The 12119-nt window shown below is 53.6% G+C and overlaps 4 protein-coding genes across 4 annotated transcripts; 1 reads left to right on the forward strand and 3 right to left on the reverse strand.

Annotated features, from left to right (window-relative positions):
* Positions 1–4152: 4152 nt before the first annotated feature.
* On the reverse strand, positions 4153–5248 carry PG985_000300 (uncharacterized protein; the record flags this gene model as incomplete). The annotated part of the gene is made up of 2 exons (XM_066820069.1): positions 4153–5134; positions 5208–5248. 2 exons carry the CDS (start codon positions 5246–5248, stop codon positions 4153–4155), a joined length of 1023 nt encoding a protein of 340 aa, XP_066690948.1.
* Positions 5249–6957: 1709 nt separating this feature from the next.
* Positions 6958–8266, forward strand: PG985_000301 (uncharacterized protein; the record flags this gene model as incomplete). Its single annotated transcript, XM_066820070.1, has 2 exons — positions 6958–7211; positions 7282–8266. 2 exons carry the CDS (start codon positions 6958–6960, stop codon positions 8264–8266), a joined length of 1239 nt encoding a protein of 412 aa, XP_066690949.1.
* Positions 8267–8564: 298 nt separating this feature from the next.
* Positions 8565–9594, reverse strand: PG985_000302 (uncharacterized protein; the record flags this gene model as incomplete). The annotated part of the gene is made up of 2 exons (XM_066820071.1): positions 8565–9449; positions 9553–9594. The coding sequence occupies 2 exons, from the start codon at positions 9592–9594 to the stop codon at positions 8565–8567; spliced, it is 927 nt and encodes a 308-aa protein (XP_066690950.1).
* Positions 9595–10097: 503 nt separating this feature from the next.
* Positions 10098–11263, reverse strand: PG985_000303 (Methionine adenosyltransferase 2 subunit beta; the record flags this gene model as incomplete). Its single annotated transcript, XM_066820072.1, has 4 exons — positions 10098–10393; positions 10456–10908; positions 10976–10995; positions 11070–11263. 4 exons carry the CDS (start codon positions 11261–11263, stop codon positions 10098–10100), a joined length of 963 nt encoding a protein of 320 aa, XP_066690951.1.
* Positions 11264–12119: the final 856 nt, after the last annotated feature.

Raw genomic sequence — 12119 nt, forward strand, 5'->3', positions numbered from 1 at the left:
GGCATAGGTGTAGATGTAGTCCCTGAAGGTTCCATGCCACCAAACGGGTAAGGGGATGAGCGTGCCACATTGCTTCCCGGGAGCACAGCACCGGCATTTGACTCTGTCACCATTGGGCTATCCGTGGTCATCGGCGGCTTCGAAGTCAAAGGAGGGACACAGACATTCTGTGCAGTACCATTGGTGTTCTCATCTGCCCTAGGAGGAGCACATCTTATAGCTGGGGCAAGATCAGGCCCATTATGTATTTGCCCCACGCTAAGCAGAACAGTACTTTGATGTGATTTAACCCCTTTCACAGGGCTTGTTTCTTGCGGGGTATCAATCCGAGCACGATTCGGGCGTTTGGTGGGCAGTGCTGCCTGGGAGTATTGGCGGTCCTTCATAGGACTCTTGGAAGGTGTGGTCAACGTCTTTGGTAGGGGAGGCTCCTTCGGTTTCGCACGTCGAACTGATAGGGTCTCAAGACTAGGTGGCGGTGGTACCCAGGTAGGGTTGCAAGCAGTTTGAGACTTCTTCACGTGGTATTCCAAGCCGTTGTTATTCTTCCAACTGTTACCACACGTCTCACAGGTGAATCGCTTGTCGCCGCCGCGTCTAGAACGTTTATTACCAGGCGTTGCCCCATCAGCCGGAGTAGAGGTATTATCTTGGTTAGCCGGCTGAGCTGGCGCAGTACCATCAGATGGAGTTGAGTTGTTCTCTTGATGAGCTGGCAGAGGCGTCTCTAGCACCATTTCGGGAACAGGGGTAGCAGGAGGTTCAGTACTGCTTGATTTACTTTCAGCGACCATGTCCTTATAGACGGCTGCTGATTCCTCCACAGGATGCATGGGCGTTGGCTGCTGGTGTTTTGGCGTTGTGTCCAAGGGTCCATCGTGCGTTTCTTTCTGTTGGACAGTCTCGCTTGGTGTTTTGAGAGAAGGGTGTCTGATTACGAGCACTAACGACTTCCGTTTCCGGCCTTTGGTTTTCCGAGGATCTAGCGAGTTCGGCTGGCCATAGAATACCCCTAACGGCCGTGGAGGGGGCGGCATAGGATTAGGCTTTGCTTCACTCGACGATTTCACAGCACTGGCATTCTCAGCTGGCTGAAGATCGTCTACATCCATGTGTTCGGGTTGCATATCGTCCATTTGATCAGTCAGACTTGGGGTCGGAGATTTCCTACCCCTTAGCAACCGCTTCCGCTTTGTTGGTGTTTCGTTAGGTTGCTCGGAAGCTGAGTCTTCTTCGTCATGACCGGCTTGTGGCTGTCTAAGCTGACGGGTCCGAGAGATTGACTGCTTGGCTGGTGTGTTGGGTTCTGAGGGATTGACTGGCGGCATCAGCTCCCTTTTCTTCGGCATAGAAACGTACTTGGCCGAAGAGTTCCTCAAGAAAACCTTGGTGGAGGGACGTGAGAAGCCATATTTGATGTTCAGGTCTGTCGGTAGAGCATCAGAGGTTATTGCGTTATCAGCAGTTTCTTGCTGTTCCCCATCAGGGGCAGGCCTGGAACTGTCGTTTTCCGGCTTGATGTTGCTGGTGGCGAAGAAGCTGTACGTCATAGTCTTCCCGCGCCGGGCGAGTTGTGCAGTGACCGAGAAAGCTTTCAGGTGTTCGGGGTGTACACGTTGTTGGCCAAGTAGAGTCGTCATGGAGAAAATCCATTTCCGATAAGGCCAACCCAGCAGGAAGTATCCGATGTTCAAATTCGATGTACCCTCAGTCCCAGACCGCTGAATGATGTCAAAAACGGTGTTGATCAGGGGTTTATACGGGTTCCATGCCGAGAGCCTTATCATGTCTGGGCTGGGAAGTTTGGCTATGAGTGCCTGCTCGTTTTTCAACTCATTCTGGGCTGATCGCGACAGCTTCGAGCCTGTCCTCGCTGAGTCATGGCGCGATGCAGCAGACTTGTCTTTGCGATGCGACGATGGGTCTTTCAGCCTCATCCTGGTTGTCGGGGTCTTTCTGAAGGCTTGCCATTCCTCTGCTGTTGGATCGCGGATGAACTCAACGCAATCCTTGAAGACCCGGTTACTATCAGGCGCCTTCATTGGTCTGAATTCGACGATGCCGCGGTGTGCAAACCATCTCGAGGACTTTCCCATCGCTCGCATCTGTGAAGTCTTGCCTACAATATCAAGCTTGATACGGATATCACAATACCGGATCTTGCCGAATGCTTTCACTATAGCCAAAAACCCCTGTGCGAGTGCGATGTGATCAACTCTTGCACCATTCCAGAAATGGCTGAAGGGGACCGGTTCCCAGTTCCTTGTCAACGTTTCTCTTGACAAGTCAACTTTGGCGGATGCAAGTCCCTCGTTGATGGTTTCCTGTTTGGCATGGTGTGCGAATTGAGCCAGCCAGATCTTGCTTGTTCGACAACCTCGCAGCATTACAGGTTGCTTCACGATATAGCCTTTCCGCGCCAGTGCGTCTGTCCGTGTGGGAAGTGAGCGTTTATCCTGGCTAGTGAGCCTGACTAGGTCGCCCTGAAGGATTCCCACTTCCCTGACAGAAGCAATGGCTACCAAAGCCTGCCATTCGAATTGAGGAACTTTCTTGAGATCGGGCTGATGTCCAGTTATCGCCTTCCATAACCTCTCTTCCGAAAGATGCAGCCGTGGTGCGACTTGACGTGTCGATTTCCCAGATCTTCTACCATCGGTGCCAGCACCTTCATTACTCGCCGAAGATCCTTGAGTCGCTGGGCCGGTGGTTGCATTCGCTGCGGACATTGTTTCGCCGGAGCTTCCAGCAACGAGAGGTGCCGTGGAGGGGACATAGCCGGAGAGATCAAGTGCCTCCTTGAGGGAGATGCCCCTGAAGCGATTATCTTCACCAACGATTACATCGTTCCGAGCTGTAAGCCAGTTCCAGACGACGCTTGCTTGGATGATGTCGCTTTCACCCACTTCTTGGCTGTGAACAACCTCGGAAGATGGTAGCGGTGGCGTTGCATCCGTACCAGAACCTTCAGCTCCGACTTTACTCTGGATGTAAAATGTCTTGACGGCCTTCACCATATGAAGAGCCGAGAAACCTAGCAGGCATCGAGTTAGCAAGTGCAGCTTATGAGGACTGAGCTGGTTGGACTTACCTTCCAAGCCAGAGAATCCGATCTCCGTGAGGAGCCATTCAACCAAGTCGTCGAGTCCCCGATCCATGGTCTCGATTTCGTTGGTACATCTAGTTGAAGGGAATGAATGCAAGTATGTCCGAGGATGGGTTGACTTCCCACCTCCTAAACACCTGATACGGGTAAGTACCTTGCGCGCGCGGCTACGGCTGCACAATTACCATTTTCAGATCAACTGCTGCCTCAAATATCATTCAGGGGATTCCTGAGAGGTTGATCAAATCCAAGCCCAGTCGGCCAAATGCAGGGGTATGTTATGATTAATAGGGTGGGCTTGTGAGTGAGTCGCTTTATCCGAACAGGCGTAACACAACGATGAGTTGCCTGGAGACCGGTATGAGGCGTCGAATTCGTTTGCGAATGCGATGTTCAGATACGCGGCCTGAATTGAATTTTGTCACTGTGTTTCTGATTACAGAAACGTCTCTGTGCTGTATCGTGTCAATATGGGAATGGCTAAAAAAATCGCGAGGAGAAAAGAGCCAGCAGCTGGGCTCGAAGTGTGGTGCTCTGGAAAATTTGGTAAAATTTACCCAACCCAAGGCCAGAACGAAATCAAACTGACACCCGCTGTACGCTTTGGAGCTTGTCAAAGCGTGGGGTAGGAGGGTGTGGGGCTGATGCTTTTGATCTGCCCCTCCTCACACTTCACTTCAGACACCCCGTACCGTGCCGGAGCAACTATCACTTCAGATCACTCGCCAGTAGCACTTGCTTACACCCAACAACAGCAGCACCGATGAGCATGGATTGTGATCCTACATGTCAATCATCATGCCATCAATATAATTGCAGACAATATACACATCCAACAGCACACAGCCTCGTCCAGAGTAGAAAATGACATAATGGAAATTGGCCGATCGTCAAAACGATGAACCAATCCAAGCTGCTGTCATAACTAGGCTCTGAGCGGCATTGGATGTGTTGATTCGGTGTTGGACAGAGTATGATTTTGATGCTTATAATCAGCATTATAACATTAAAGCCCCCAACCTAAAGGACTGGTTGCACCAATTCAACTATTGCGCCGGTTTACTTTTGCTTTCCATCATCTTGCGGTAGGCTGCGATGACCTTCTCTCGCTCACCCTGTAGCTCCTCTCTCCTTCTCAGACTGCCTGCGGCCTTGGGTACGTTGTCCACCGAGACTGCTGCGCCCCGGACAGACAACAGTTTTGCCGTGTTGATCTTGTGAAGCTCCGGGGGCGCTTTCGCGACGTCATGCAGCTTCGGCCTCGACTCTCCTCGCTTCCGCTTCAGCTCCGCCCACGGGTCCTCCTCGTCATCGTTGGCCTCGCCCAGAAGCCTGGCTCGCTTGCCCTTCTTGCCCTTTTTGCCCCCGGCACCACTGAGCTCCTTGGGGATCTTCCAGCTGATACCCTGTTCCTCTTCCTCGGCCTCTCGCTCGGCCTGCTCCTCGAGGTCTTCCTCCCGTTGCTCCTTGATCTTCCTCTCCTCTTCGCGCCACTCGTCGTAGAGCTTGTGCATCTGCCGCTCCTTCTTCGTGCGCCACACCTTTCCTCCCAGCGGATCTTTGCCTTGTTTCGCCGTCTTGCCGATCAACCCCGAAATCGGGAGCGCTTGGTCGACACGGGCGGCGTACTCTGACATGCGTTCTCCCGGCTTAATCTTGGGTATTTCGATAGCCTCCTTGGTCTCCTTGGGTGCTGCCTTCGTTTCTGTGGCCCCGGTTTCGGTTGATGTGCCGGCAGCGGCTGCTGCCTTCGCCTTCGCCTTCTTCTTGTTCTTTGACTCGTGGTCGTCGCCATTATCCAGGCCTGAGCGTGTTCTCTTTCCTCCGGAGAGGGCCATCAGCCTTCTGAAAGCGCGGGGCGCATCGTTTGCCTCGGTTTCGCGCTTCCGCTTTGAATTCTTGGGCGGCGCATCTTTGCTAGACTCTTTTATCTCCTGGCGCGTGTTCTTCTTCTTGTCCTGTTGGTTGTTCTTTTGCGACTTCGTCACGGGCAGGGACTTGGCGACTTGCGTGGGCGGTAGGTCGAAACTGTGCTCAAGATACGACGATTAGCTTAGAACGGAGTGGGGATTTCGCCCATTGATCTGGGACAGCCACTCACGTCGAGAGGTCCTTCTCTCTTCTTGTGTGTTTGTGAGGCATCGCGACGGCTTCCCGGTGGGTGGGTGTTTCGAGTCTTGGTTGTGAGGATATCCGCCTTGCCAGTCACTGAAACCCTCGTCTAGGTTGAAGCCTCTCGCATTTGCTAGGCCGCCTCGAACTTTTTCCTTCCAATCACAGCAACAGGGCCCACCCTCGGATAAGATAAGAATTTCCAGGGTTGGTCCAGTCTTGAAGGTCAGCGCTAGCAAGGCTTGTGTTATGCGCTTGCCAAGGAATCCGTTCTACAAACCCCTGTAAGAAGAAACCATTGAGTCAAGTCTCTATCAGGCTGGAGATCGAGAAGCTTTTACTACTATTACAGTGCAACGTCGACCACAGCAAGCAAACATTCTATAGGAAGTATTGATTGATTACATCAAAAAGTGGTATAATCATCTTTATCTCTTTCTCTACTATGCTTAACAGAAGCTAGTATAGTTGAGGTAAGTGGTAGGCGAAGTACCGTTTATTCTCACGGCCTCCTTGTCGATTCCTCCAGACCCAACTAGCTGCAAGCCACGTTCCTCCCCCCATGCCCCCTTGCCCCAACCACTAAAACACCGTGGATCTTCGCAGACCCCAACACCTTCTGGCAGCTCAGCTTGAGTGTTGCGTTGCAGGAGGGGGATTTCGGAAGTGAAACAGGCTGTTGTGTGACGCTTAGAGAGCTATTTCCGTATCGAACGAAAGGAATGAAACTTCTCAGCTTATCTTTTCTGACAGACGAGTCCGAGGCCCCCGGGAGCCCAATGATCAGCATCGTTCGTTCATCGGAGAGTTGTTCGGTCGCCTTGGCGAGGGGTAAAATGGGACTGGCACCATGCAATTGAGATGATGCCTCGAACCTTATTCCACTCAACTCGCTTTTCCCGCCGCATGTCATGAGCTTGGCTCCTCATTGAACTAATTTCCCGTATAGAAGATGATGGGTTGCTCTGTATAGTAAGTACTAAGGTAGGTAGCAGTAGTCGGTAGCTTGGTGCAGGTGCAGGCACGCCGCCCCCGCTGCTGTCGCTGTACCCAATCAAAAAGCCACGGGTCCCCCAGCTGGACGTCCCGCGGGGCCCTGGCGAGCCTGGGTTGTCTCATTCTTGCTGCTACTTCAGAACAAGCCTGATCTAGTGCCTCTGCTAGGGACCCAGCGCCATGGCCGCTCCAGCACCCACGAGATGGGCTCCGCAGGGTCCAGACGCATCTGATGGGAGGGACGAACATTTGCGAGTCTCGGTACTTGGATGCTTCTAGCTTAGCTTACATCACGCAACTTGATAGGTTAGGTGTTGCAGTAGCCATGAAACGGCTTGACGGCTGCGTGGGTGCGAGGGTGCGTGGCTGCGGGAGTGTGTGTGAGATAAGTACTCACTTCAGCCCATGTCAGCTGTGCCTTCAAAAGTTCCAGTTCCTACCCTTTCTGGTAGCCCCTCCCTTTCTTTGAATATCACACGATATAAGCTCGCAGGTATTCTACATACACGCCAGGAAAGACGCCGATCGCCTGTTGTCAGGTCCACCTCTTATACCCAACACCACCAACACCACCCACGTCATCTGAGCACACCGGCACAACTACCTTGCTATTCTGACATAAACACACCGCTTATAAGATCCCCCTCCGTCCAGCCTTTTGTTTTCCGGGTTTCCCGCAGTATCCCACTCATATGTATGCCTCATATCGTTCGTTATAGCGGCAAAAATCACCACCAAACAACATGGCCGAGCTCCCGCCGCGTGTATCGGGGAAAGAGAAGAGGACTCTGAGCGAGTTCCTGAGCAGGATGGACAGAAAAGCCAATTTCTACACACGAGCCCGGTCTAGGTCCGACAGTGAAACGGGGTCTTCAACAGCATCGTGCGATGAAGAAAACTCGACGGGTTCTGAAGGGAGGCGCTTTGTGCCCAAGCGGAGGAAAGGGCGGGCCATGGGCTATTTTATGTGTGGAACTATATGGTCTTTAACGATACTGTAAGTCCGGATCTCGTTCCCAACCCTAACGCCAGCATGGAATTGTGTACTGATATAGTGTGTTGTGCAGAGGCCTAGTTGCAATGGTTGATCTAGCTTTGATGATATCGCGAAGCTTATGGGGCCTGGAAGACGACCCCGACAGAATCTTCGCGAACTGGGGCAAGGCCGGCACCGGCACAGAAGGGTTGGCATGGTATCCAACGGACTTCCTGCGGGACGTGCAGCCGATCCACTGCCACTCGCACAACGACTACTGGAGGAAGGTCCCCCTCTTCTCGGCCCTCCACGCGGGCTGCATCGGCGTCGAGGCCGACGTCTGGCTGCTCGACGACAGCAACACAACCACCTTGCACGTCGGCCACAACCGGGCCTCCCTGACGGAGGCGCGGACCTTCCAGTCGCTGTACATCAACCCCATCGTCGACCTCCTAGAGCGCGCGAACCCGCAGACGCGCTTCACCGCCGGCCAAAACGAAACGAGCCGCGGCGTCTTCGACGTCGACCCGGCGCAGTCGCTGACGCTCCTCGTCGACGTCAAGACGGACGGCGCCAAGACCTGGCCCGAGGTCCTGAAGCAGCTCGAGCCGCTGCGGTCGCGGGGCTGGCTGACGTACGTCGAGAACGGGACGGTACACCCGGGCCAGGTGACGGTGGTCGGGACGGGCAACACGCCCTTCGACCTGCTCACCGCCAACGCGACGTACCGCGATGCCTTCTTCGACGCCCCGCTCGACAAGATGTGGGAGGACCCGGACGCAGACGCGCCCGCCGTCACCACGCCCACCGTCTACAACAGCACCAACTCGCACTACGCCAGCGTCAGCTTCGGATCCGCGATCGGCCGCGTATGGGCCGGGCTTACCGAGAACCAGCTGCGCATCATCCGCGGCCAGGTCAAGGGCGCTCACCGTCGGGGCCTGACGGTGCGGTACTGGGACCTGCCCGCGTGGCCCATCGGCCTGCGCAACAGCGTCTGGCACGCCCTGACGACCGAGGGCGTCGATATGCTCAACGTGGACGATCTTCGAGGGGCCGCGAGGAAGTCGTGGTAACACCGCATACAGAGTCTTTGCATATATGTTTTTGGATAGCCTTTTGATTAAAGGAGCATAGCGTACAATACCACACATACTGATACACTTTCTCTCGCTGCTTTACTGTCTTTCCTGCTCGCTCGTGCATTATTCTTCTGGGTGGTCGTTTAACCGCCAAACATATTATTTAAGGGTACCGGATATTCTATCATAATGTCCGGAAACCTTTAAACACGATCATGGGGTACCGCTCCATGACACAAAACGTCACAACAAGCCGACGCATCCGGGGGGTGCTCGCCTGGAGCCGGTCGAACTATTTTGCAGGCTCCCCGGATTTTGAACGCTGGCGTCCATGTTTGCCCGACATGCTCGGTACTATTCGCCTTCGCCTTCTCGAGGGCCCCGGACTTGGCTGGACTTCCGAGTTTTGCCCATCATCGCCGAACTCGACCCGACACCATTCTTGCAGCAGGTCTCTCCTGGCCTGCTCGCCGGTCTGCTGCGGTGGAGCAAAGCAATTTGGGTTGTCCGAGATCGGCAGCGGCGTGGTCTGATCTCTATCGAAGGCCTGGCAGGCGAGCATGGCCATGGTCTGCAAGTGATACCGCGCATCGTGGATTGCACGGTGGAGCCGTTTCCTGTTGTACGTGCAACCCAGTTGCTCCATGACCCCCTCCAGAGTCCAGCTCTTCCGGCCTTCTGCTTTGCTACCGCCGCTCGAAAGTATGTCATTGGCCAATTTGTGCGTGTCCAAGATCTCGTACCCCATCCCGCACTCGTCGAGATCCAATCCCAGGTTCTTCAGCATGGTCAGGTCGCTTTGCGGGGAGTGGCCGACTATGACAATGTTGCGCCACCTGCCGCCGTCGCAGGACATGCCGTCAGGGATCCGTATTTTACCGCCGACTTGGGCCGCGATGGGCGGCTCACCTCCAGCTCCAGTGGAAGGAGACCCGCTAGAGGCGGTACCGCCGACTCGGTAGCGTTGTATCAGCTCGCCCCTTGGGATCGAGCTCGTGGGGGCTGCGAAATCCCGAGAGTCGAGAATTGCCAGCCCAACCTCGGCAACCCGTGGCTCATACTCCGGGCTATTCGCGGCCCTGAGGCGCTCATCCCGGACCGCCTCGATATCGAAGCCGACAAAAACTGGCTCGAAGTCATTGGAACCTTCGTCATATGGGCGTAAGCCGACGAGCGTCTGTAGACACAAATGAGTAAGTACTCCGCTCATCTTGGCCACTGTGAACGATTGGGCTCCTCGGGGGTACTTTGTACTTCGACGGGTAAACTGCGGCTCTTACCTTCAGGCGATCTTTCGTGGCATATTTCCATTTGGGGGCCATTTCGTGTTCAGGGGTTCCCAATACCAGCTAGAGGTGGTGGCGGGTAAGCATGTAGAGGCAATCGGCGCAATGTCACTCAAACTACATGCTGAATACCTTGATCAGAAGTATACATCTTAGTCGAGGCTGATGGGAAAACGGTTGCATTTCAAGAAGTGCTGAAGAAATTTGCACTCTGTAAAAAGGTCTACGCGGTTTGGATTTCTTCATTTCCAGAGCAGTGACAAAGCCTATTTCGAAGATAGCAACACTTTCGAAGCAACTACGGCTGGGCTAATCAGTAAAAGCATGCCGACCAACATTCTATTTGAATTCAGCATACGATTCGAATTACTGCCAACTTTGGTGATGTCGGTATTTGTTGACTCTTGTAACATTTCCATGTATCTAGCCTACAGTTGAGCTTAGTTATGGCATTCTTGATGCACCATGCTCGCTAATCGGACATTAAATCCCACGGTCATGCTCTGGAGACGTCTTGTAGCCTACTAAGTATAGGCAGCTCATTTTCTGAACGCTCTCACCGACCATCTCCACCAGCCAATGAAGTCTTGAGTTGTGACACTGATGCCCAGGTCCTTTAGAGCCTTCGTGCTCAAGTGACAGTCGTAGGGTCTCTGAACGGCAGCATTGGGGTCATTGCCTTCCGTGTTCGCCTCGATCCTTGTGATAGGAAGTCCCATAATGTCGGAGAAGACCTTGCAGATCTCATACTTTGTGAGCTTGTCCTCGGAAGAGAACTGCAGGATCTTGGGCATGGAAGAGCGATCCTGGGCCTCAAGGTACTTCACAGAGACATCTGCGGTATAACGTTAGTTGAAGAACGCCACAATGCCCTAGGAAAGTCACATCCGAACTTACCTTGGCAGACTCGGCCCACGTCCTCGGTGTTGGTAGGGTAGCGCAAGGCCCAGTGGTCCATCTTGATCTTGGCATCCTCCTCCTGAGCCTTCCACACCGAATCCATCAGGACGTTCACGGCGCTCTCGGCCGGGGTCTCAGCGTCGCCGTAGAGGACAGGGACTCTCATCACGACTCCCAGGCCCGACTTCCCAGCGGCCTCGTATTCCTGCAGCGTGGCAAGCTCGCCATCCAGCTTGGTCTGGCCGTACAGGTTGGTGGGCTGAGGCTTGGCGTCTGCCTCGTACGGCGCATCTCCAGGTTTGCCAGGGAAGACATAGTCAGTGGAGATGTAGATCAGGAATATGTTGCGCGCAGCACAGAGGCCTGCCAGCGACTTGGTTGCAGCAACGTTGAGGGCACGCGTTCCCTCGGGATCATTGTCGCACTTGTCAGGGAAGCGGTTGGCGGCGCCTGCAATCTTGGTCAGCGACGAAGTTCAAGGAGTTACGGTGAAGAAGGAAGGCTGGGCTATACGCACAATGGACTACGGCCTGGGGCCTGTTGCAATTCGTATAGCAGTCAGTACCAATGATAAGAATGAACATATGGCAGGTGGGGCATGTCTTGCTTACTTGACATCGTCCAAAACTTTCTCGACCTCGGAAGCATTGGCGAGGTCAACCTTCAGGACGTCGACGCCATCGGCTCTGGAGAAGCCAGTGCCCTTGACGTTCCATTTGGCCCGTTCAAAGGCTCTCGTCACTTGGCGACCGAGCAGCCCGGTAGCACCAGTCACGATAGCGGTCCTACTTGTTTCTGTCGACATTGTGTTGGGTGAAGATTGTACTCTTAAGCAAGCATTTACTAGTCAAGGGTCGAAGCAATGGGCAGAACGGGTGACGTCGGCAGTTAGTTGCTTTGTGTGCTAGTGAGACTGCCCTCTCAGCAAGGATGAGCTAGTAGTAGGAGGGGGAGGGGCAATGGGACTGTGCTCCTGTGCTCCTCTTATTAGTAAGAAAGGTACCGACACACATATTCACAGTCGCTTCAACAGATGCTAGACAGAGAAACAAGCATTTGGCAAGTATGATTGATGTAACCAAACTATCTAGTTTTCTCCCCTAATTCCACCCTTTCGAGGGATATATTGCATAGCCAATAAGAGATATTTGAGATGGTAAGAACTGCACCTGATGTTCTGGTAGTGGATTTTCAATGCCGATTTTGACATTACCTTCCTCTAGCTGCCACCGTTTGACATGCAGCATCTTTGAGTTTTTAGTGGTATCAGATAGGGGTCTCAAATTCGTTATGGACATTATGGCATAATGGTGCATAACTGCCTAATCCGGCTTAGCTTCTATAATGGCCATATTGTGCCGAATTATGAGAGGGGGCAGGAGCTTATTTAAGCCACACACGAGCCGCATCGGCCACACACGAGCCGCATCGGCCACACACGAGCCACGTATGCCACACCCTCGAGCCATATCGGCCAAACGACTGCCGGTCGCACCAGCTTCGTTTTCGTCGAAATGGGTATCGGAATGGCCGCGGAAGTCGGCGATTGACGATAGTGGTGAGCTTAGTCCGACAGGATCGATAGTGGTAGTGGCAGTATCGAGAGCACGTAGCTAGAAATGTAAGGTGAATGTGAGGTGCGTAAAGTGTACGTCAATTCG

The sequence above is a fragment of the Apiospora marii genome, assembly GCF_038362585.1.
Source record: "Apiospora marii strain CBS 49790 chromosome Unknown utg000001l_segment0_segment0, whole genome shotgun sequence".
NCBI lineage: Eukaryota > Fungi > Ascomycota > Sordariomycetes > Amphisphaeriales > Apiosporaceae > Apiospora > Apiospora marii.